Source organism: Melitaea cinxia, chromosome 10 (genome assembly GCF_905220565.1).
Source record: "Melitaea cinxia chromosome 10, ilMelCinx1.1, whole genome shotgun sequence".
NCBI classification, from domain to species: Eukaryota; Metazoa; Arthropoda; class Insecta; order Lepidoptera; family Nymphalidae; genus Melitaea; species Melitaea cinxia.
This window is the reverse complement of record NC_059403.1, coordinates 16,256,459-16,281,437: the sequence shown is the minus strand read 5'-3', so window position 1 is coordinate 16,281,437 and position 24,979 is coordinate 16,256,459. Positions and strand designations below refer to the sequence as shown.

The 24,979-nt window shown below is 36.6% G+C and overlaps 3 protein-coding genes across 3 annotated transcripts in view; 2 read left to right on the top strand and 1 right to left on the bottom strand.

Annotated features, from left to right (window-relative positions):
* LOC123657483 (myosin heavy chain, non-muscle) overlaps positions 1-7,719 on the top strand; it is an 86,587-nt gene extending 78,868 nt beyond the window's left edge. Inside the window, exons 23-30 of the mRNA XM_045593025.1 lie at positions 241-411; positions 952-1,086; positions 1,522-1,641; positions 2,542-2,661; positions 3,376-3,525; positions 4,240-4,422; positions 5,046-5,209; positions 7,587-7,719. Of these exons, the coding sequence (XP_045448981.1) occupies positions 241-411; positions 952-1,086; positions 1,522-1,641; positions 2,542-2,661; positions 3,376-3,525; positions 4,240-4,422; positions 5,046-5,209; positions 7,587-7,719 (1,176 nt within the window). The remainder of the gene's footprint in view (positions 1-240; positions 412-951; positions 1,087-1,521; positions 1,642-2,541; positions 2,662-3,375; positions 3,526-4,239; positions 4,423-5,045; positions 5,210-7,586) is intronic.
* Positions 7,720-11,793: 4,074 nt separating this feature from the next.
* LOC123657309 (inositol monophosphatase 1) lies at positions 11,794-12,656 on the top strand. Its single transcript, XM_045592880.1, has one exon. It carries the CDS (start codon positions 11,794-11,796, stop codon positions 12,613-12,615), a length of 822 nt encoding a protein of 273 aa, XP_045448836.1. The 3' UTR covers positions 12,616-12,656.
* A 2,926-nt stretch (positions 12,657-15,582) lies between these two features.
* Positions 15,583-24,979, bottom strand: part of LOC123657482 — a 48,966-nt gene continuing 39,569 nt past the window's right edge. Inside the window, exons 5-14 of the mRNA XM_045593024.1 lie at positions 21,344-21,478; positions 20,629-20,968; positions 20,037-20,256; positions 19,275-19,449; positions 18,653-18,780; positions 18,387-18,569; positions 17,879-18,206; positions 17,650-17,781; positions 15,948-17,549; positions 15,583-15,736 (exon numbers count right to left, since the gene is read on the bottom strand). Coding sequence (XP_045448980.1) covers positions 15,583-15,736; positions 15,948-17,549; positions 17,650-17,781; positions 17,879-18,206; positions 18,387-18,569; positions 18,653-18,780; positions 19,275-19,449; positions 20,037-20,256; positions 20,629-20,968; positions 21,344-21,478 — 3,397 coding nt within the window. The remainder of the gene's footprint in view (positions 15,737-15,947; positions 17,550-17,649; positions 17,782-17,878; positions 18,207-18,386; positions 18,570-18,652; positions 18,781-19,274; positions 19,450-20,036; positions 20,257-20,628; positions 20,969-21,343; positions 21,479-24,979) is intronic.

Here is a 24,979-nt window from a genome sequence, read left to right as displayed (position 1 = left end):
CATGTTGAAGTAAATTTGGTTTTGATATAAATACTCTTTCAGAATTATATAATTTTTTGTATTGTATAAAAATAAATAACATAAGCATTTAATTGCTTATCTCAGGAACGCACGACCGTGTTTGTTAACGATATTTATGTGTTACTTATTTAATAAAAAACCAAAACGACTTTACGTCGGCCGTGTATCGTTGTATCCAGCATCGCTGATGTCACGTGTGTGTGTGTGTGTGTGTGGCAGGCCAAGGAGGAGGCGGGCGAGGAGAAGCGGCGCGGCATCGTGAAGCAGCTGCGCGAGCTGGAGGCGGAGCTGGAGGAGGAGCGCAAGCAGCGCGCCGCCGCCGCCGCCGCGCGCAAGAAGCTGGAGGCCGACCTCAAGGACGCCGAGCAGGCGCTGCACCTCGCCAACAAGGTGCCACCTCCCACCGAGCACTTCCCACCTCCCACTTCCCACCTACCTCTCACCTCCCACCTCCCATCTCCCATCTCCCACCTCCCACCTCCCACGTCTCACCTCCCACGTCTCACCTCCCACCTCTCACCTTCCTCACCTCCCACTTCTCACCTACCTATCCCAAATTCTAAATTAGGTTTTGTTCAAAACATATTGTCGCCTCTTTTTAATATCTTAATAGTAAATAAAATGGAATACCGTAAAATTTACATTAATAAATACTTCATCATCATCATCATCATCATCATCATCATTCCAGCCTATTGCAGTCCACTGCTGGAGATAGGCCTCCAAAATTTCGTGCCAAAAATGCGCGAACTCATGTGTTTTGCCCATAGTCACCACGCTGGGCAGGCGGGCTGGTGGCCGTAGGGCTGGCTATCTCGCATCAAAGACGCTGCTAAATAAATACTTGAAATTAAATATTATAAAAAAAGCAAACTCATCGAAGTTGATATCGTATTTAAAAGCTTTAACTATTGTTTTTACCATTTCCAGGTGAAAGAGGATGCGGTGAAACAAGCCAAAAAGCTAACAGTGCAACTGAAAGAGGCCGCGCGAGAGGCGGAAGAGGCACGCGCCGGACGAGAAGAGGCCGCGGCGTTGGCGCGGGAGGCCGAGCGACGAGTGAAGGTGAATTTCAGTCATCAGGCATTCAGCCTGTAACATCCCACTGCTGGACCTAGGCCTCTTTCTTCATGTAGGAGAAGGATTGGAGCTTAATCCACCACGCTGTCTCTCTGCGGGTTGGCGGATACGTTCCTTACTATGAGTAACGATCGCTATCAGGTACTTATGGTAACAACAGGGACGGACAGTTCTCGGAAGCACGGTGGGGACAAGGACAGACATCCAAACCGGAAAGAAATATTGGTACAAATACAAATATCCACTCCGAGCGGGAATCGAACCCGCAAACCGTCGGTCTTTTAGGCGACTACACACACCAAAGCGGTTGTTAAAAGATATTAAATGTAGTTAAGATTGATGTTATATTTTGTAAGTTACCGGAATAAAGAAATATTTCGATGACGTATGTGTTATAGTAAACGTAATGTGGTGCGCTAGGCCCTGGAGGCGGAGGCGCTGCAGCACGCGGAGGAGCTGGCGGCGGCGGAGCGCGCGCGGCGCCACGCGGAGACCGAGCGCGACGACCGCGACGACGAGCTCACCGCCACCGGCGCCAAGGTACTGCCTGCCGGCTACTACCACCTACCACTACCAACACCTACTACCACCTACTACTACCTCCACCTACTACTACCAACACCTACTACCAACATCTACTACCAACACCTACTACCAACACCTACTACCAACACCTACTACCAACACCTACTACCAACACCTACTACCACCACCTACTACCAACACCTACTACCAACACCTACCACCACCACCTACCACCACCACCCCCTACCACCACCACCTACCACTACCACCTACTACTACCACCACCTTCTACTACCACCACCTACTACTACCACCACCTACTACTATTACCATCATCTTCTACTACCAACATCTACTACTACCATCACCGTCTACTACCACCACCTTCTACTACCACCACCTTCTACTACCACCACCTCCTACTACCACCACCTCCTACTACCACCACCTTCTACTACCACCACCTTCTACTACCACCACCTTCTACTACCACCACCTTCTACTACCACCACCTTCTACTACCACCACCTTCTACTACCACCACCTTCTACTACCACCACCTTCTACTACCACCACCTTCTACTACCACCACCTTCTAGTACCACTACCTTCTACTACCACCACCTACTACCCCCACCACCTACTACTACCACCTACTACTACCACCACCTTCTAGTACCACCACCTTCTACTACACGTATATGTGTATCTTATTGAGCTAAAGCTAAACTTCTCCAACCCTCTACAACTAACATTTTACTATCCTGAAAAATTTTCTATAATAAAACGAACCCATGAAAACAGATTAATTATTCTCTGTCCCTCACCGTATCTCATCACACCAAACAAGCAAGATTTTAATGTACATACCTTAATATTGTGTGTTCAGAGCTATGAATGTATAACCGTGAACAGGTGACGCTGTTAGTGGATGAGAAGAAACGTCTGGAGGCGCGGATAGCGGCTCTGGAAGAGGATCTCGATGAGGAACAATCGAACACCGAGATCCTCAACGACAGGCTCAGGAAGGCACAGGTAACTGACACTATTTAATATTTTGTATGAACGTCTCACACTCGATCATATCGCTGATAATATAAATAATTTTAGTACAAATGTAAAATAGTTTAGTGTATTCGACACTCAAAATGAAAATGTGAAGTACAATAACAATATAATCTGTACGTCCTCCCGTGTCCGCGGTTGCTGTAAAGTATCCGAAACATCGGGCTTTTAAAAAACTTAATAAATCGCGATTTAATCCGAAAAGGTTGTTCCATTATAATGAGTGTAATTGGCGTGCACATTAGAAAACTATATATATCATTACATAGTTTAAAACAAAGTCGCTTCCCGTTGTTTGTATGCTTAGTTATTTAAAACTACGCAACGGATTTTTATACGGTTTTCTTTAGTAAATAGAGTGATTCCAGAGGAAGGTTTTAATGTATGATACATGCATAATATAGAAGAGGAACAATGATAGTTTTTGGAACCTTTCGAAAACGGGTCGGGTTGCTAGCAATCTATAAGTCTCGTAAAAGTCAGTGTGGATAGTGACCATGGAAGCTTGAAAATTTAAATATAAAGATCCTGTTCAAATAAAAATTAAATCTTTATTAAGAAATAAGATATTTATTGAAAAACTTTGTAACCCTTTGTGTTAAAGATGTAAATGAAAATTAAGGTAAAATATCTAATTATATTTATATTATATATGTATTAACATTATGTTCCTATCTTGTACAGAATCAAATTGATCAGCTGACAATGGAGCTGGGTACGGAGAAGTCTGCCACACAGAAACTGGAGAGCAGCAAGCTGGTGCTCGAGCGGCAGAACAAGGAGCTCAAGACCAAGCTTACTGAGTTGGAGACTGCGGGCCGTACAAAGACCAAGGTAATACGAAAAGACCAAGTTAACCTTTACATTTCATTGAGGTAGGGCACAGCGGGATATATCGTGCTTGAAATCTTTAGCAGCCCTTCTGGAGAAGTAGTAAAAACTTTACAGAAGATCGCAGCTAAATAATACTGCTCTCATATAATATTGTGATCCTGTGGTGAGGGGTTAGAGCTATTGGGGAGTGGCGGGATTGAGGTAGCAAGCGTTTATAGTCTACGGTACGGTACAGGGGGACCATAAGAATGTTTGCCAATCTAGTTGTATAAAAAATACCACTGATGTAGATTTCTCTCGAATTTTGTCCTAGGGTCTTAAAATATGCGTAATTCTCGCCCAGACCCCCACAGACATCTGTATGAGCCATATTCATGAGTTATGGGTGATGTAATTGTTTTAATTTGTTAAAAAAAATTGTTTGCATCAATCACAATGTACTTGTGTATGTTAACTTCGAGTGCACGACAAGTGAGTTCTCTTTCGTTCTGCTTTCTCTTGCTTACTCTTGTCACTCAAAATTAGTGTAGTTTTTGGAAAAAAATTAGGCCATATTACCGCCTCCTAAAATTTGGCGACTTAAGGTTCGTCCAGCTTGCGTAAATCGGTCACTGAGTTATACTACTCATGCGACCTAAGATTCGTCCTATTCAGCTTGCGTAAATCGGCCACTGAGTTATTGGGTAGCGCTAATCTTGTGTAACCGCTGCACAGGGCGTGATCACATCTCTGGAGCTGAAGGTAGCCAACCTGGAAGAGCAGCTGGAGGCGGAGTCTCGAGAGCGTCTGGCGCAGCAGAAGGCGTCGCGCAAGCTCGACAAGAAGATGAAGGAGCTGGCGCTACAGCTGGAAGAGGAACGGAGACATGCCGACCAGTACAAGGAGCAGATTGAAAAGGTAAAATATAATCCCATCAAAAACATAAATATTGAAATAAGAACCGAAATAAATGTCGTTCTCGACTTTACCGCCAAAGTAATTTAGATCTATATGGTCGCCTAGTTCTTTGTTCACTCTGGACGTAATTCGAGATTTGACTCTGCTATATTTTTACGTACAGGTTATGGTAGATTTGCAAGTTGGCAGACTTCTTATTTGCACTGTAACTATTAGGTTGAGGATTTGGTTTGTTGGTGAAAAAAATTGTGGGCCGGGGTTAGGAGAAAATCACGAATATTACAAAGAGCCCACCTTCCTTTCTGTAATGAGATACCAATGAAAAAGAAAAATCAACCAACAAACATCCTGCAGCCTTGATGTCTACCTATAAATTTGTATTACGAAGCTTAAACTTTCAAAATTTAGACAGATTAAATCTGTATTTAAAGATAATATTCTTAAATTTTAATATACTTAGCATAAAAAATACACGTGACTTTTGAAACGTCACAAATCACCGAGAGAGGTAGAGGGTTAATAAATTGCTAAATACATTACGTAAATGGATGACCTCTAGGTCCCTCAGCGGGTGTACTGTCGACACATGTGTATATATGACGCTGTGTGTTTGTGTGTGTCAGATGAACGCACGCGTGAAGACTCTAAAGCGCGCCGTGGACGAGGCGGAGGAAGAGGTCCAGCGCGAGAAGGTCGGCAAGCGGAAGGCGCAACGCGAGCTGGAGGACCTGCTGGAGACCCACGAGACCCTGGCGCGCGAGTGCTCCAACCTGCGCAACAAGCTCAGGTTTGTAGCACCGCCACCCACCAGCTACATACCACAGCGCTACCACCTAACCACCGATACATCGCTGTCAGTCATCGTTATTATCTCGTAACTTTGTTAATCATTGCCCTTACGTGTTCCGAGACCGTATCCGTAACGAGCTTAGGTGTGTGACACTACTCAGCCGACAACTGTCACATTACCGTAGCTTGGATGTACTCAACTAAACTACCAACACTCGACCATAAACATTTTCATACCACTTGCTGCAGTTCCTCCATTAGACGTTCATTCCGACTTCACCAATAACTTCTCACTATTTACTGACCACCGTCATGTCACCTTATGTCACTAAATTCACTGCTCGAATCTGCGCTACAAGCTGAGTTAAATACTACCTGACTATCGTCATACCTAACTCATATTGGACGTTTCGACCTGATAACTACCACCCAGTTACTATCACACTACCCTCTGCGGTCACTCCATAACTATCATCCATCCATGTATCATCCGTACTCATCAAAACAATTTTTTTTATTCTAGTCATAATTGTAATATGTATCTATATTATAATTGAAATCTATGTAAAGTAACATATCCCGAGTGATTTTTATTACATTTTTCTTCTGTAATATGTTTAAAGGTTCTTTGACTTTAATTTCTGGGTGTTTGACGATGTCAGACAAACTTTTCCGTGTTAGTTAAACTTATTATGGTTGTCTAGGCCCACCATAAGTGACGATAGTGAATAAGAGAGCTGTCAACGAGGAGAGAGGTAAAGAAATGTTTGGGGGAACGCTTTGGAACATACGCTGACATGCAACAAAAAATAATCATAAATCGTACTTAAACGCCTATGCCATCGGAGTCTACCATGTTTAAAAAATCTCCAACTCAATAAATACTTATATTTGACATTTAAACAAAAATTGAGTAACCTTTTTGGTAGCATGCTTATGTCATTGTTATTCTTTCATTTAAGATTACTTTCTGTGTTCAAAATTGAACGGTTCGTAATGACGAATCGTTTTTTGAATATAGGAATAGGTTTTCATAAAATCAACTAATCGTTTATTTGATTACGATTTGTCGAACTTGTTTTTATCGAGGGCTTTTTGTGTCGTTCTATGTTTGGGTTTATCTCTATATTTTGTGTTTCTATATTTTATAGTTTCATTATTTCAGAAAACTTCATGCATATGAATTAACTTGATCTGATTTTCTTTTTAAACTATAACAATTAATTGTTTTTCTTGTTCTAGTATTATTTGAAAAATTTTGCGCCTATTAACAAAATGTTAAAATTTTAGAAATTGCTGTCGTCATAAATAATTTTGTGAGCGATTTCAGTACTACATCAACAAATAAAACATTGATTACATCATCATCATCATATGCTTTTGTCTGAGGAATTTATATTGTACTTTTGTGGGTTTTTTGTATGAAATTTAAACAAGATGTCATTCGTTATTCACTTGAAATGATAAAATTTTCTAAATATAAGAAAAAAAAAAACTTTTTTTTCTCAGACTAGTTAAAAAAATGTACTATGTGTGTTTACCATCAATTTATTAAGCACATAAATGATTTAATATAATTTTTCTATGTATAAAATCTTTCGTTCTGGTCTAGTGGTGCGAGTAGTCGCCTAGAACACCGACGGTTGGATAACATCAAAATTGAAAAAAGGCACTTTAGATTTTTTACGCTGAATGATTTGTTAAGTATCGATATTGCGTATAAGCTCATGAAAAATGTGACTTTATGTGTATTTTATAGCATTTTCTCTTTTTTCTTTGAAAATATACATAAGTAGTTTTTTTATGCAATAAAAAAAAAATAGAAAATTTTCAGTTTCGATACTGTACGTAGGGACAGTCGAAATATTTCTCTCCGGATTGGATTTCTGTCATCGTGGGTCTCGCCACCGTGCCTCGGATAGCACGTTGGGCCGTCGGTGCCGGTCGTTATCATAAATACCCGATAGCGACCGTTGCCCATATTTTTTTTTATCACTAGTTCGGCAAACAAGCGTACGGCTCACCTGATGGTAAGCGATTACCGTAGCTCATAGATGCCTGCAACACCAGAAGCATCGCAAGCGCGTTGCCGACCCAATCCCCAATCCCCCCGGAGCTCTGGTCACCTTACTCACCAACAGGAACACAATACTGCTTGAAAACAGTATTATTTAGCTGTGGTCTTCTGTAAGGTCGAGGTACTACCCCAGTCGGGCTGCTCCATATTTTGAGCAGGAAATTCCTGCTGTGCTCTACCTCAGTCAAAATTAGGGAACAAATCCGCCGGCCCGCAGTGGGTCGCGGCTCCGACCCTTCCCGTACACGGAGCCCACGCCCACGGCCAGCGGTGGGTCACTAAGCGCGCGTGTCCGCAGGCGGCAGGGCGGCGCCATGGGGCTGGCGGGCGCGGGCCGCGTCAAGCGCTCGTCGCTGGCGCCCGGCGCCGGCGCCGCCTCGGGCGACGAGTCGCTCGACGACGGCACGGACGCCGCCAACTCGCTCGAGTGAGCCTCGTCTCGCCTCGCCTCGCCTCGCCTCCGACCCTCGGTTAGTCTGGTAGATTTTGACCGACTTCTCTTTCAAAATAATTTTTGTTTATGTAAATTTTTAATATCGGCCATTAAGCTTTGGGGAGCTAGTCTCGTCTAGATAGGACCCCAGGCCCTATCTAGAGTCTAGCTCACCGGTCCGGCTGGGTAGATTTTGACTACTCCTTGTTTTTTCCAATAATATTCGTTAGTGTAAATTTTTAATATCGGTTATTTAGGATTTCTTTTTGTAATTTCTTTTTTTTTCGGTACTGCGATTCGATGTTTATTGTATTGTGTCAATAAAATGTTTTATGTGTACATTAAATTAGTTGATTTTTAAAATGACCGTTTTGATGTTTAATTGTTTTTGACGATCATATGCTCGTTTTTAATGTTAAAAGTACAATTTCTTAATACAGCGTGTAGTTTATTTTATTTATTTATAAAAATAAAAAGAACATTGTAAATCTGTTTTGTGTAAAATTAATAAAATTATTATGAATGATTGGCAAATGTTAGTAAAACTTATGATTATATTCTATCGAATCGCGGTTCCGAGTGTCTCCGTTAATTTGTATGTACAATGTTTTAGTCGACAATCATTTTAAAAAATAAATCTTTATGGGTATCTTATGTAATAATTATATCGTTTGTGTGCCTACAGCGTTGTATAGATTTAACATTACCGCAGTTTATTTGTAAGCGAATCCGGAAGCCTGATTCTGTCTGCGATCGTGGTTGCATTGTGCTAATTATTTTTTTTTTTGTTTCAACGATATCGCTTCTGTATCGTAATCTTATCGCATGTATTTTGGACGTACTTTAACATTGATATAAGACAACGATCGCAAGTAACGATTGTACATACAATAATAAGGTTTATATATAACAGTATATAATGTTTTTTTTTTTTACTATTTTACGAATGAAATGCACCGAAACGCGATATCTACGTTTTGTAACTGATTGAGGATTGGTGCTTTAAAAAAAATACATTTGTGGTGTGTGACGGATGTTTTTTATGTAGAAACTTTTTTGTAGAATTCTGTTTTTAAATCTACGTCATCACATCGCAGAATAGAAGAGAAAAACGTTGAATCCCTCTCAGTCCGTTAAATGTCGGTTATGTATCGCGACAGTATTAATATCGAGACATTCCTGAACAATCGAGTTTGTCCGCCCGTCGCGACGCGGTCGGCCGGGTAGATATAAATTTACTCATTGGGTGATATTTTGATGAAATTGTAAAAGTTGAAAGTATTATAATTTGTGGCAAATTAGATTCTTCACTGTATTGCATTTATCGCGACTGATTACAAAGACTGCCGTTGCGACAATATTTTATACACATTGACACTCTGATTCACTATGGGGTCTTTTTGACCACGTTTATTAAAGCGATCAAAACAGTTAAAAAAAAATATTTTTTTAAATCCCGTCACGGTGTAAATAATATCAGTGTGATGCACTGAGCGCTTAGTTGCCATAAAATTTTTAAACGTAGCTTAAGTAACGGTTAGCAGTAGCGCTAACCGCCAGTCGTGTCGGTACGGAGCTTCCCGGGCGATGTTTGTACTTACTTGGTTTTTTTTAAACGTTTATTTTTTGGTAATATTTTATTCACGCTAGAGTGTATAGCGGCAACGTGTTCGCCTCGGAGTGAGTATCGACACGTTCAGAATACGACGGATATTTTTTATTATTATTATTTAATCGACCCGTCAGCGGATTGTACATACGCGCTGACGCGGTATTTTTTTTTTACAATAGCTTTTGGTATTACCGTTGCGCTAGAACGCCGCTTCAATTATAACTAGATTTAGGTAAAACTTAGTAATAAATTGTGGCCTTAGGTTTTTCATCGCGGAACTCGTCTAAAGTAATGTCTGTCGTTTCGACGTTCTAACGTTTTTTTTTTTTTATTATTGTAAACGTATTTTTGCATCATTTGTGAAATTTTTACACTATTGTATCCCGAGTTTTAATTAATGTAATGACCTCTTTTTTTATTATATAGTTTGTTTCTGAATAATAATATAAAATTTAAATGTAAGTAAACCATTGAAGCATAAACATATTTTACATAAATATTATATTTAATTATTAACAATATTGATAATTGTAAAATTGGCCATAGGTTGTAACAAGTTGTCAGTTGGTATGCCAATTAAACAATTTTTCATGATTTTTAATAATCTGTGTTTTATTTATCCTTTTTTATTTTTAAGAAAAACAAATTCAAGCTCGTTGTTTTTCAAAAAAGCATGAAGTAATACAACAACTTTACAAATGGCACAACATATAAGTTCCAAACTTTATCTTAACTTTTTTATATATATAACCAGATCGGTAAACAATTTTACGGCTCACTTGATGGCAAGCGATTACCGTAGCTTTTAGACGTCTGCAACACCAGAAGCATCGCGAGCGCATTGTCGACCCCATTTCCAGTTCCCCTCATGAGCTCTGGTCTCCTTACTCACCAACAGGAACACAACACTGCTTGAAAACAGTTTATTTAGCTGTGATCTTATGTATGGTCGAGGTACAACCCCAGTCGGGCTGCTCCATATTTTTTGAGCAGAAAATATCCTGCTGTGCCCAAACCTTAGTTAAAAACATTGTAATAATTGTGTTTGCTCGCAAACGAAAAGACCGACTTCAAGTACATCGACAAGTAATACAACGTAAGTAGACGAATCAAATTAACAAACGCACTAGTCGTCACTACGATTTTACATAAAAAAATATATGTACGGTCGAATTGAATAATCTCATCATTTTTTGAAGTCGGTTAAAAAGGGAGGCAAACATAATATAACAATGCACTTTATTGTACACCAATACAGAAATAATACATATCAAATTGATTTTAACAGAGTATAATAAAATACAAAGGGTGCTGATTGAAGGGTGCCTTATTGCTGAAAAGTGATCTCTTCCAGGCAACCTAGGGGCAGAGGAGATGGTATTGTGTCGGCGTAGTTGTTCAAATTGAGACATAAACGTTTGAATAATACTTAAACACATATACATATAGGTATATACATACATACATACATACACACATACATACATACATAAATAAATACATACATACATACAACATTTTAACCTTAGCGTATTAATATAATTAATAAACCTTAGCGTATATATGATGATTATGCAATATCTATAATACATCAAAACGTCGTTTCATTTTTATTGCTTCTACTCGTACAAAGAAGCCCTGAGACCACATCTCCTGGAAGACCTATCGCGTTATATCGATGTTACATACTTAAATGACACGCAGAGCGTGTCATGCACGCATGAGCTGCGCGCGAAGATAAACGATCTACAGCTACAAAAAATCTACTTCTTTCTATAACGTAGAGTGGAAGACACAACAGATCACTCATCCATGGAAAACAAGAAGTAAATTCTGAAAGATTTATGCATTTTGAAAAATCTGTGGATTACAAAATTACACATATTGTTTGGCCGTGTTCCACTAAGCGTCCGCAACGATCGTGGTGCCCGTTCTATATGCGATCGCGACCCGGCGCGTCTACTTCGCCCACAAAATATAGGTGGGCTAAAGTTGGCTTTCATCAAAGCGTGGCGGAAATTTAAAAAAAAAACAACACACAGCTGCACGTTTTCATCACGCCACCTTGCGAGCACACAGCTGACACCTGACAGCACCCAATCCGCCCAAATAAGCGTTCCACTTATAAAATTGGCCCACAACGCCCGTGGCGTCTTTTGCGTTAGTGGAATGGCAATTTCAGCGGTCGTGGGCGTTGGCGTTGTAGGCCTTAGGTGGAATGCGCCCTTTTGTCTCACTTGTCACTTGTCTGAGTCTGACATTTGACAGTCTGTTTCTGACAGTTTGTCAGCTAAAACTGTCACGCTCATTATCAGTGAATTCTGAATTCAGTGATCTGAAAGTTATTTTTTTAAATAAAATTTACAATTGTATAAATTAAATAAAAAAATTAATAGCTTTTATAAGTGAATATTTCTTTACATCAAATCCCCACAACGTTACTAAATACGTTTATTTAACATGACTGATGCAATCGACGAATACTTTGAAGTAGCTCTAGAGCTTGTTAAAACTGCCGGAAACCTTATAATTGAATTCAGAAATGGTTGCAAAGAATTTACATCTAAATCTTCCGATATCGATCTAGTGACAGAAATAGACAAAAAGGTTGAAGATACGTTAATTAAGGGCTTATCGGCAAAATATCCTGAACACAAGTTTATCGGAGAGGAATCAGTGGCTGACGGTGCTAAATGCGTTCTCACTGACGAACCAACATGGATTATTGACCCAATCGATGGTACACTTAACTTCATTCATGGCTATCCTAGCAGTTGCATTTCACTCGGACTTGTTATCAATAAGGAATCCGTTGCTGGTATCATTTACAACCCAATTGTGAATCAACTTTTTACCGCAAAGAAAGGTAAGGGAGCTTTTTTAAATGGTAATAAGATTCACGTATCTCAAGTAAAGGAGGTCCGTAATGCACTTGTATCCTTTGAGGCTGGAACTTCTCGTGATGCAGAAAGACAGAGGATTGTTTTGGAGAATTTTAAATTGATAGTCACCAAAGCACAGGGAGCGAGGACACTTGGTTCTGCAGCTTTAAACATGGCAATGGTGGCTTTAGGAGGGTCCGATATTTACTTTGAGTTTGGTATTCATGCATGGGATATTGCGGCTGGAGATATCATAGTCAGAGAGGCCGGAGGTGTGTGTATAGACCCAGCGGGGGGACCTTTTGATGTTTTGTCTCGAAGAGTTCTCTGTGCTAGCAGCAATGAGTTGGCTCAGGAGTTCTCCAAAATGATACACCAGTACTACCCAGAAAGAGATTAATTAATAAATGAATAAATTTTATATAATTTAATAATTTGAAATTTATATGTATATATATATTCTTTATACAACGGTTGACACACAAGTGTACTGCTCGCCTGATGGTAAGAGATTATGGTAGCTTATAGACACATACTAATACCAGAAGCACCCTACCCCCAATCCCCCCAGGAGCTCTGGTCACCTTACTCACCACCAAGAACACAACACTGATTGAGAGCAGTATTATTTAGCTGTAACCTTCTGTAAGATCGAGGTACTTCCCCAGTCGGGATGCTCCACATTTTGAGCAGGATATTTTCTGCTCTGCCCTACCTCAGTTGATAAATACATATAGTCTTTGTTTCCTGTACTTTATGTCTGTATGAACTACATATAGCAGATAGATTTTCACGTTTGAAAAGTAATTATTAATAAGAAAAATAAATATATATTGTAGGGAAAATGATGTATAGTTCTACCAGTATAAGAATTTTTATAATCAATGTAGTTTTCAAAAGAAGGAAATACTGTAGTACCTAACTTTTGTAGAGATTGTGTCTGAAATAAGAATATAACTTTGTAGGATTTTATTATTTGAATTCAATATTAATATAATAAGAACATACATTACTAGGCAGATATATTTTTTAAACCAAACATTGTGGATGTGACAAAGGAAAATAAGTATTTTATGAAATTCTGAGTAAATAATATAATTATATATTTGTTAATATCTCAGCAAAGAAGATATTTTTAAAGCTTTATTTAATATCTCATTTATGGATGGAAGTAATAATATGGAAAGAATTCTTTTTAGTTTTATTTTTAAATCTTTTGACTAAACATGGTTCATTGACAAGTAATTATTGAAAGAAAATATTTTAAGGCTTCATTAGTGGATCTGTTATTAATATTATAATCTCTATAAAAAAATTTAAACATATTGTTTAATTATTTTCTCCCTAAAATACTAAATAGGAACAAATGTAATATAAATAATATTTATTTTTATCTTAAAGGTCATTAGGTCAAACCAAGTCTTAATGAAACATTATGTAATATTATATAATTTATTGTTATGATTGTACTTAATGTATCAATGTACTGGAAATATAAATGTTGAATAAGTTACAAAGGTTTTATTGAAGATCCCTTTAAAATAATTTTGAATATATCTTATATAAATAAAGGCGGTTTTATAAATAATTTTTCAAAAATATAGTGATTAACTTATTTATTAGATATCTACCATATACCTTTTTGACAATATCAATTCTGCTATTTAAGTTCCATTTTGTTATAACACTTTATTCTTCCACAGTTTACTTATATTAGTTACATTTATTTATTATTAAATAGTTTTCAGTCGAAACTTATAATTAATTCTTGAAGTCAAGTCAGTTATTTATCCAAGCATAACTCTCATTAAAATAAACTTGAAAGTAGAGTTAGTTTCTTTTTAGTCTTAAGTTTTGTCATCTCACTTTACTATATTATTCTGTCAAGTAACATGTGTCCATAGTAACTATTAACTATTTTTAAATCTAGTTTTTTTTGTAAATCTAGTAGTTCTTGTAACATTGTCAAAGTAGAGTCACAGTAGAGTTAAAGTCGTCCTGGCTTTAAACAGCTTCAGATTTTATTTTATTTCGCCTAATCTAGTCGTATTTTTAATAGTCATGTGTCAGTCATGTCAAAAGATGCTTATTAGATACTCACTTTTTGTCTAACAACACAAAATTATTTCACCTCATTAGTCTAGTTATTAAAAATTAAGCCACTTCACACACACCTTCATTCGCTAATAATTTGTAATGTAAAACCTAATTTTTTTATTTTAGTCAGGCATGTTTCAAGCAGTCAAAAGTCTAGTTATTCACTGTTTAGTACAGTCATCATGATGTTCATCAAGTCGTTAAATTCATTTAGGTTTCAACTTCAACTAGTAGTTAATTCGTCATGTCAGTAGTAAAGTTTTTGTCAGTCATAAAGTTGAGTAACAGTCAATTAACATAGCAGTTATAAAGTCAAATAATCAATATTACTATCTAATGTCAAGTTGTCTCGTAAGTCTGGTAAGTAATTCTGTTCGTAATTAATTTTGTATCAAGTTTCAGTCTAGAGAATTTACTTTAGTCTGGTTACGTCAATGTCAAGTTTCAGTCTTGTAATTTTAATTCAGTCAGGTTAGGTCAATGTCAAGTATCAGTTGTGAGAATTGAGTCGGACTACGTCAGTCTCAAGTTTTAGTCTTGTGATTTTTATTCAGTCAGGTTAGGTCAATGTCAAGTATCGGTTGTGAGAATTGAGTCAGACTACGTCAGTGTCAAGTTTTAGTCTTGTGATTTTTATTCAGTCAGGTTAGGTCAATGTCAAGTATCGGTTGTGAGAATTGAGTCGGACTACGTCAGTGTCAAGTTTTAGTCTTGTGATTTTTATTCAGTCAGGTTAGGTCAATGTCAAGTATCGGTTGTGAGAATTGAGCCAGACTACGTCAGTGTCAAGTTTTAGTCTTGTGATTTTTATTCAGTCAGCTAGGTTAAGGTCAAGTTTCAGTAGTAAGTGTTATGTAGTCGGGTTAGCACAATGGTTTTGGTTTCATTCATGAGAATTTATTTCAATCAAGTTTGGTGAATGTCAAGTTTCAGTCGTATGAATTTGCATCCGTCACGTTAGTTCAACATCAAGTTTCAGTCGTAAAAATCATTTTCAATCGAGTCAAGAATTCAGTCAAGTAATTTGACAGACATAAATAACAGCTTAGAATTGTCATGTTGGTTTATAGAGACAATTGATGTAAATCAAATTGTCAAGTCTTTTTATAGTCACATGATCGTGCAAAGAGTTATGAAAAGTTTCAAAGTAATCTTCATAATTCATTGACTTTCATTTGAACAATACATCCATCATTACAATTTCTAAAAAAAAATTACTAAACAACTAAAAACTATCACCATTACTATGTTTTTTTCAGATATCTCTTACTTAAATTCTTCCAGGTCTTTTTTTTAAGCTGTTAAAGTTCATTGGTTTGGGAATTTCTCTGAGAGCGTAAGGGTCAGATTTAATGGAAGGCATCTTTTGAGGTAATACCACGGGAAAGTCTTCTTTTTCATCGTATACTGCCCATTGTGATGGACTGAAAAAAAAAACGTTAAACCGTTACTTGTGATAAGTACGTAATATATGTGTAAAATATTTATTTATTTTTATCGATTTAAACTTTATTACACAACTGAATATAACATGTAACGCAAAAGGCGGACTTAAAGCCTTACACCCATATCTTCCAGTCAACCTTAATACGTTAGACATAATTACTTATTTATGTTGGAAAAAGATATACTTACTTGTTTTCACTGGGTATTATTTGGAAAGCAACTGATGGAGTTTTCACTGAAGAAGAGGGCTTCTTACGCTTTGGCCTCTCATTAGCAACAGTTTTAGATTCAGCTGCGTTGGAAGGTAACTTATTAATTCCTGACCTTTCTTGTATTCCTAAATCATCTAATGATTGTGAAACCGCTTTAACCTCATCATTTTTTTGTTCACCTTTATTTTTATTGAAGTCTTTAAGCGACGATCCTTCTGGGTATTTGTGTAATACGTTATGCATAAAGAAGTATTTATTTCTCGTGTCTAAAGTCAAATGGTCGTCATCGTTACGTCTTGTCGGTCTGTGTAAGTTATATGGTTTTGTTGCAGTTTCGTAGAGAATGAATGTCGATAGTTTAGCATTGCTTAAGTCGTCTGTAACGTTATCGTCGTATGCCTTAGTTTCAACAGTCGAGAAGTCTTTGCTTATTACGTCAGGTTTTTTGTCTTTGTCAGTATTAATTGTATTATTTTTACCATTATTGTTTGTCACGTCACCTCTGTAAGTACCAACATAACCGAATGTAAGTAATTTGTAAATGTTTTCAGTCGTTGGGTCTATTTTGTCAACTGGTGTCTTATTTGTCTGGAGTTTTGGTTTGTTAGTAATTACCGTCTGTTCAGTGGAAAGTTTAAGGTTTTTGTCAAAAGTATTATCATCATTAGATCGAGCTGACGATTGAAAATTTTCAGTCACGGGCGCATTCGGTTTGTTGTCTCTCGATTCAAAGTCATTGTCTAAGTCATCTCTATTATAATACGGTCTGTTTGGTCGTCTGTATGTATCATCATAATTCTGGTAAGTAACTTTAACTACATCTCTGTCGTGGCTCCGTCGTGTAGTCTGTCGCCAAGACTGAGTCGGTCTCGGTACGTAATTTATTAAGTATGTGTATTTGTCTATATTTTCAGTCACAGAAATGTATGGTCTACTAGGTCTTTTATTTGGGGTATTATTAATAACTACAGATTGTACATTTTGCACGTCATCGTAATAGTCATTGTATTGTCTGTTTGGGTTGAATCGATTTCGTATGTCAATGTCACTGTAGCGTCTTGTCTTATTCCTAAAGTCTAATTTGTCATCTATCGCTTGTAAAATAATGTTAGGTTTTGAGTCAGTAGTATTTTTATCACCTTTGTCGTTGTCGTTAGTAACAGTTTCATTTAAATTTTGAGTTGTTTTTTGTGATTTATTGGATTCATGCACAACGTTTGGTTTCTTGCGATTACCTTGTGATACTTTCTGAGATTTTCGTGTAGTTGTTTCAAGACTAGCTGTAGTAGGTTTTGTTCTTCTGGGTTTCGTAGTAGTAGGATCAACTTCATCGGATTTCTTGACGTCATTGGTAGAATCCGAATTTATCTCAATCCAAGGCGATAGTTCAAAGTTATTAAGCTGTCCAGTACGGCAAGATATCCGCTCGTTGTCAGGATTTTGATGGGAGAGGAAAGCAAAAGGTTGAATGTTGTCGATTGAATCTAAAGTACGACAGAGCACTTGAGCTAGAGATATTCTTCGTATCTGTTGCAATTGTGCTGGCGTGAAGGAAGACTCGAAACCACCGTTCTCATACCTAAAACAATTATAAAAAAAGATTTGTATTTATATGGTTCTTAAAAGTTAGTACAATATAACTTCTTGTGGTAATGTGTTATAATTTCAATGTAACTCACCAAAAACGATCACCCTTCCGTAAATTAGAGAACTGTTGAGCGATAATGCAGGCAAAGGTTGGACCCACCAAGCCTCCAATAACAGGCCGTTCTGCCATACCACCGGTGAACAGGTCAATATCATCAACGTGTCTAGGACAAAAATATATCTTCAGGATGCACACTCACATAACTTTGCCGTTTAGAATTCTTTGTAAAATATGAAAATGGATAGAAATAATTAGCGTACCTGTATAAAACTTTCAATTTCCTTACAACTCTAGCAGGCATCATTCTGAATAGATCGTCAAAGTTACTTATAGCTGATAAGCCGCAAGGTTCTCTCCAAGCGGTGTACGGTGGGACTCCATGGTCTCTGCCTCTTTGGATGTTAATAGCTGCTAAGTCCATCCCGAAGCTAAAGTGAGGAGTTTGGAAGAGATGATTAGTTAACTCTTCGGTAATGAATTCGTCACGTTTCTGTATCGGTTGATTCACCATCCCGAGGAGTAAACGATCGACAGCTCCCATGCTCCAGATGTTAGATGGGTTAGTTAATTCGTCATGGAGAGAAACATCTGGAATAATTACTTGTAATGTATTAATAGAATTTTTTTTTATTGTAAATAGTGCAATCGTTATCTTTATATAATGTCCTAATTTTAACTTTATATTTTTAAGAAATTGTTTGCAAAATTTACCAAATATAAAATAACGTTAATTTTTTTATTGGTGAATAAAAAAAGAAATCAACGTACTGTTATTGATAGGGCGATGGAACCTGTCGAAGCGAACAAAGGAAGACTGTACGAGGCTATGTCCAAAACGAAAAGCGGCAGATCCAAAGGCACTTGCCGGACTAGCGCTGATCTTAGGACTATAACCGCGATAGAAGCCTTTCTGCAGTAGCTCCAATTCAAACAGACGCATTACATCACTTCCTGAAATACGAATTGTTACTTAGTTTATCTGAATTAATAAAATCTACAAAATTTAATAAACAAACTGAAAAACTATGTCCCACCTAACACGATTGGTAGAAATTCTCGATACGTGATATGTTGGATCATCGCGCCGACTATTTTACGAGTCTCCTGGTAGATCTTTTCGTCGCTCCAGTGTGGGTTCAGATGTGCGAGTTCTTGAGCCATTCTGCCATTAAAATATTTACATAAGAACTAATATGTGCATCACATTAGTCTTTTGACAAGAGCTGTGGTTTATTCAATAGACGACGTGTTGGCACAGCGGTCGCAGCACTGGCTCTTGCGCTGGCGGTCACGGATACGATCCCCGGAAATGACAAAAATTTGTATTGGCGATATAAATATTTGTATTAGTCTGGGCGGTTGATCTTGTGTATTCTGTGTGGTTCTGGACTCTCGACGCAGAAAAAAATCCTACTGGGGGCCGTTGAGTGTGAGGTGTTAAGCTGTTCCACAGTGAATTGATAACTACTTGACTACACTGCGTTTCTGCTTATTATGAATGAATTAATGATTAACGAAAACATTAAACATCCACCAATAAAACCTAGAACGAATTACCAGTAAATATGTGTTTAATAGTTGGAACGTGCACGTGTGTATCACGGGTATAGTAATGAAACAAAACCACATTTGTATTTCTCCTAAATTTGGTATTACCTATTGTGCTGCCGCAGCCAAACAATATGTGCCGCTACCAGTCCTGGATGTTCATTGACTCTTGCATCACCAGATTTGAAGCACTCGGTAGAGACTGCTCCGCCACGACAGAGCTCATCGCGGTCCGGCGGTAGTAACGGTCGACGTTGTTGTACGCGCCCATATTGTAGCATTCCTATAATTATGTCCAACGTCAGAACTTTTTAATCTTACAAATAAAAAATAAATCCTTTTTGTATTCTTTCCTAAGTATTATCATTTTTTTCATCGTATCTGTATTAAACAAAGTTGTTATTTATCTTTATATTTAAAATGACTTAAAGATGTAACGTAATATTTAGCTAAAAGTTGAATTGGGAAAGTAAATCATTAATGTTTTCGCAGTAAAAACATTACGAAATAGTGTGTACCTCAATGTAGTTGGACATATGTCGTAAATAATAGAATAGTTTTTAAGTGTATGCAATTCTGTCATATATGTGCTAAACATTTTGTGAAGTAATGATCTTGTTTATGATTGTAATATTATATTAACAGACATGACAAAAACCTGTAGATATGTGATGAGTTGTCTAACTTTTTTTAAAATAATTATTATTGATTTTCTTAAAGTAATGGGTATATACGTACGTTATTCTTTATTCAAATTCAGGTCCCTCATAGATAGGACGGATTTTGTTGTAGCTTGCTAATTACATCGACCGGAATTTTTAAGGGCTGGATAATAGCAATGATACCCATCGATTTGGTCCAAAGCCTTACCATTTCTGAAGAGCCTGAGTTTATCCGACTGTCTGGCGGAGCTGGCGTAAAGCGGGGACCCATCGATGTATGCGGATACTTGATTGAACTGCTCTCTCCATCCCAACGCACAGTCGTCTCGAGGAGCTGGAGATGAGCGTACGAAGTCCAGACAACGAACACCTCTTGGACCGTAGAATGGATCTGACGGTGGCACGGCGATAGGCATACATTCTGGATGCTGGAAAATAAAATATTTTAGCAAATTGCTGTGGACTGTTTTTCTGTTAGAAATTTACTAAGAGACATTAAAAATTTCTATGCAATGTAGCATCAGCCAGATTCAGTCATTTGATGAAAATCTTCTGATCTCTCTGATATGGCAGAGTTCTACAAATGAACTAATAAATACGAAAAAAAAATCGAGTAGGCGCAAGCTTAACAAAACTTAAACAAAAAGTAAAAACTATGCTCTATATGGAATAATTGTACATTATATAATTAATCAACGTTATAATTTATTACTTTTCATTTATTTACTTGTTTATAAATATTGTTTTTTTTACTTGATCAATAGACTAACAACAGCAAAGGTTAACAAAACAGAAATTACCATAAACTCCTTAGGTATGAAATCCCTTCCACCATCCTTGCAGCACCTCGGAACCGAACCATTGAACCCTCTGGATTGTGAAGATGAGGTGATATCATGGTCCAAGAACTGACCCCACTGCATCAGCAAGTGAGTAACACCGGAATTCTCCACATTTTTGTCCTCATGGATCAATGCGCTTATTTCTCTAGCTGAAGGAAGAGTGGCCCCGAAGATGGACTTGCGTGGTGTTTGGATACCGTCCGAGTAGACTGGTTGGAGAAAACGTTGGACGGGGGTCATGGTGGCACCCCATCTTGGACGGCTGAGGTTGTTGCATGTACCATCATGAGTCCGGTATCTGGTGATAGAAAATATTTTTAACGATTGCTTTGAAACAAAACTAGTTCATCCTCTGTAACCTGACTTCAGTGACCAAGAAAGCTGACTTGTTCATATAACGTTTATAGCATAATAGTATAATTAATATAGGCATGAATACTTAACAAAACAAAAGTTTAACAATAATTGTTATTGTGGTACGATGCAGTACGAAATTTGCTTAGATTTTGTTGGAATTAAATTTGGAGCTGTTCCTCTGGAAAAGCACCTCAACTTTACGGAAGATCACAGTCAGATAATAAGTTCAGCTTTCTATAGGCTACGGTAATCGCTTATCATCAAGCGGACCTCAAGCTCTAACAGTATAAAAATGGAGCAAGGACGATTTTTTTACCTTTTAGAAGCTGGTGGGCATTTAGGGGGACCTCGAAGCGGACACTGCTCCAGTAGAGACGACTGTCGCAGTGCACTTGCGCCGGGAAACTGGCTTTCTTCTGTGCGGCTCTCAATCCCGTCTCCATTGTCACTGCTGAAGAAGGAAATGGGTTTTTGAGAAACTTAACTAATATACAAAAATTATACTCTATATTTTTTCTAATAACTGGTTTGAAATGCATCTACATATTAAATTAATTTTTATTAAGCTAGGTAGCTTAAGCTCAGTATTTTACTTTGTGATTGAATAATGCAATATTATTATTAATTAAACACAAAACACCAATTTTAAAATTAAGCATTTTTTTTGTTATAAAGCTATACATCCATTTTCATGAGAATTATTAAAAAAATCTTTCAATTGTATTATCAGAAAATGAATAAATTACAGACAGTAAAATTTAATCGATCTTCTCTTATTTATGTACATAAAGTTGAAATATTTTGAAAAATCCCGACTTCCGAATCTTTCTCTGCGTCCACGGATGTCAAAATTTTCGCATCCGTGACAACAGTGAATTAAAGATATTTATTTTTTATTTGAATTAATAATAATAAATAAATAAATAATTCCTCACACTCAACGGTCCCCACTACAATTTTCTCATGTGTCAGGGGTCCGGAAACACAAACTATACCCAAGCACAAATGCCCAGACCACGGCAAACACTATGGCTTATAGAAATGTATGCCACGTGCAGGGATCGAGCCCGCGACCGCTAGCGCAACAGCGCGCTGTGATTATTGTACTAAACGCGTCGTCAAAAATATTACGTATGATTCCGCTAATGTCATATAGATTTAAAAAAAAATCAAGACGCTATACATACATAAATATTAATGAGATGTTAATGTCACTTTCATGTTCTTTGACCGTTTAAATTATTTAAATGATGAACAAAGTAAGACTTTCTTTCGTTCGGATATGTTAATATAATCTTTAATCTCTGGTTCGGTATCAAGATTGGTTGCGTAATAAATAGTGCGTAGTTTAAGTGTCAAGATATCTTAAAAAAAAAATGACTTTTTTCGGCTGTAGGAGGAAAACATTAAACGTAAAACTACATAGTCATGTTAGGTAATTAAGCTAATAATTGCGGATTTTAATTCGGACTTAATTTGTGATTAATTGCGCAGAGAAATTTTACTCGGAAACGCGTTTGTTCATTTTAGACAGAGTACTTACAAGCTCTGTTCGCACACATTACTTTACCGTCATGTTAAATCAACTATAATTTTAAAAGTTAAGAAAAAGGTACACGGAATAATGCTTAATAATTATTTAACTTTGGGATAAATCTTTGTACTTATATGTTTTATCATATTATTATTAATAATAATAATATATAATCTAGTAGTACGTATTTAATTTTATTTTCGTTGATCTTATTTGATAATTGTAATATTTTAATAAAAGTTACAATAAAAAGTTTTTTCTACTTCTGAAAAAGGCACCATGATTTAAGGAAAAGTCCAAACGCACCTCTAAAAAGTTACATTTGTGAAAACTTTGAGAGAATTTTAGACAATCAGCAAACACATCACACAATCGCCGGCAAATAAAGACAAAATTAAAAAGTCATTTATGCATAGAAATTACTTTTAAAATGTGATTATATAACAATATTCATAACCGTCGCATTTATATCTGATAGTTATGCTCACCGTAACGTAAAAAAGAGAAAGTCTTCCAAATTACCATATAATTATAGGCATCGTTAAATAATAATTTTATAATAAATAATATAATATAATATATAAATTCCGCCATAATAATTTTAGAATTCAATTACGTGGACATTATTTATGTACCGTAACGAGATTATATCATATATATATTTTATTATTTTACATTTAGTTTTATTAGCGATAATTTATTTTTTTTTATTTAAAAATGTTGTATAACTAGTATCTTATGAAATTATTAATGATTTGGTGTAGGAACTGTTTTAATTTATTATATGTGTATTATTTTATATAGCGAATTTTAGCGAAAAAGTGCAAATTAATATGATTTATTTTTTTATTGTTCTTAATGTTCATCAAGAAGCAAAAGTAGTAATAATTATTAGTAGTAGTGGTAAGTGGAAGTACTAGAAAGAAATATTTAAAAAACATTTTATTTTAACTTGGTACGAACGAGACAGATATACACTACCTATATTTTTTTTTAAATAATTACATAAATTACGTATGTAAATATAACAGCCAGGCGCGAAACGGCAATCGAAACCATAACCCTGTAGAAAAAAGCAGACTGTTCACTGTCAACTGCGCTAACGCAACAAAAATGGATACCTACTTAGTTATAGTAAATACACATAGATAGATAGCCACTTTCCTTCAAAATCAAAATTATTGTGCGTCCATAATAATACTAAATTATGGTATTTTGTATTGTTGTGATAATTTCTCACCGATGTTGTGAGGAGCCTGTTTGTTGTTTTAAGAGAAAGTGATAACTTTCGCTCGCCATGTGCGTCGATATGTTATAGGTGTTTTAATCTAAGATAAATTATTTTGTTATAATTTTTAAACAACTTAATAAAAAAGGGTTGGTTCTCAATTCGTATGTTTTTTTAATGTGTGTTACCTCACAACTTCTTACTTACTGGGTGTACCGATTTTGTTGATTCTTTTTTAACCGACTTCCAAAAAAGGAGGAGGTTCTCAATTCGACTGTATTTTTTTTTAATGTATGTTACATCAGAACTTTTGACCGGGTAGACCGATTTCGACAAATTTTGTTTTAATCGTAAGGTGGTGTGTGCCAATTGGTCCCATTTAAATTTATTTGAGATCTAACAACTACTTTTCGAGTTATATCTAATAATGCATTTTTACTTGACGCTTTTTTCGTCGACCTACGTTGTATTATACCGCATAACTTTCTACTGGATGTACCGATTTTGATAATTCTTTTTTTGTTGAAAAGGGGATATCCCTAGTTTGGTACCGTGATAAGGAAACCAGGATCTGATTATGGGATCCCAGAGAAATCGAGGGAAACTCTCGAAAATCCGTAATAACTTTTTACTGGGTGTACCGATTTTGATAATTTTTAATTTAATCGAAAGCTGATGTTTATCATGTGGTCACATATAAATTTTATCGAGATCTGATAACTACTTTTTCAGTAATCTTTGATAACGCGTAGTTGCTTGACTATTTTTTCGTCGACCTACGTTGTATTACTTGTCGATGTAATTGAAGTCGGTTTTTTTTTTCGTTTGCGAGCAAACACAATTATTTAATCGAAAATTGATTGCTTGTAACGTGGTCCCATTTAAGTTTGATCGCGATTTGACGAGTTCTTTTTGAGTTATATCTAATAATGCGTATTTCTTTGATTATTTTTTTGACTACCTACATTGTGGTTACTTCTCGATTTTTTTTCCTTTACGTGCAAACACAATTATTAGCAATTAATTTTTAGTATGTAGGCATTTTATTTGAAAGATTTTGTATGAATTATTACTTAATCTCCTTCTCATCTTCACCGTTCTTGTGAGATTGGTGAAATCACCTGTGCTACTATTGGACTGTTGCAAGCAGTGGAGTAGCACGGTTTTCTGCCGCTCCGGGCCCACTAAAA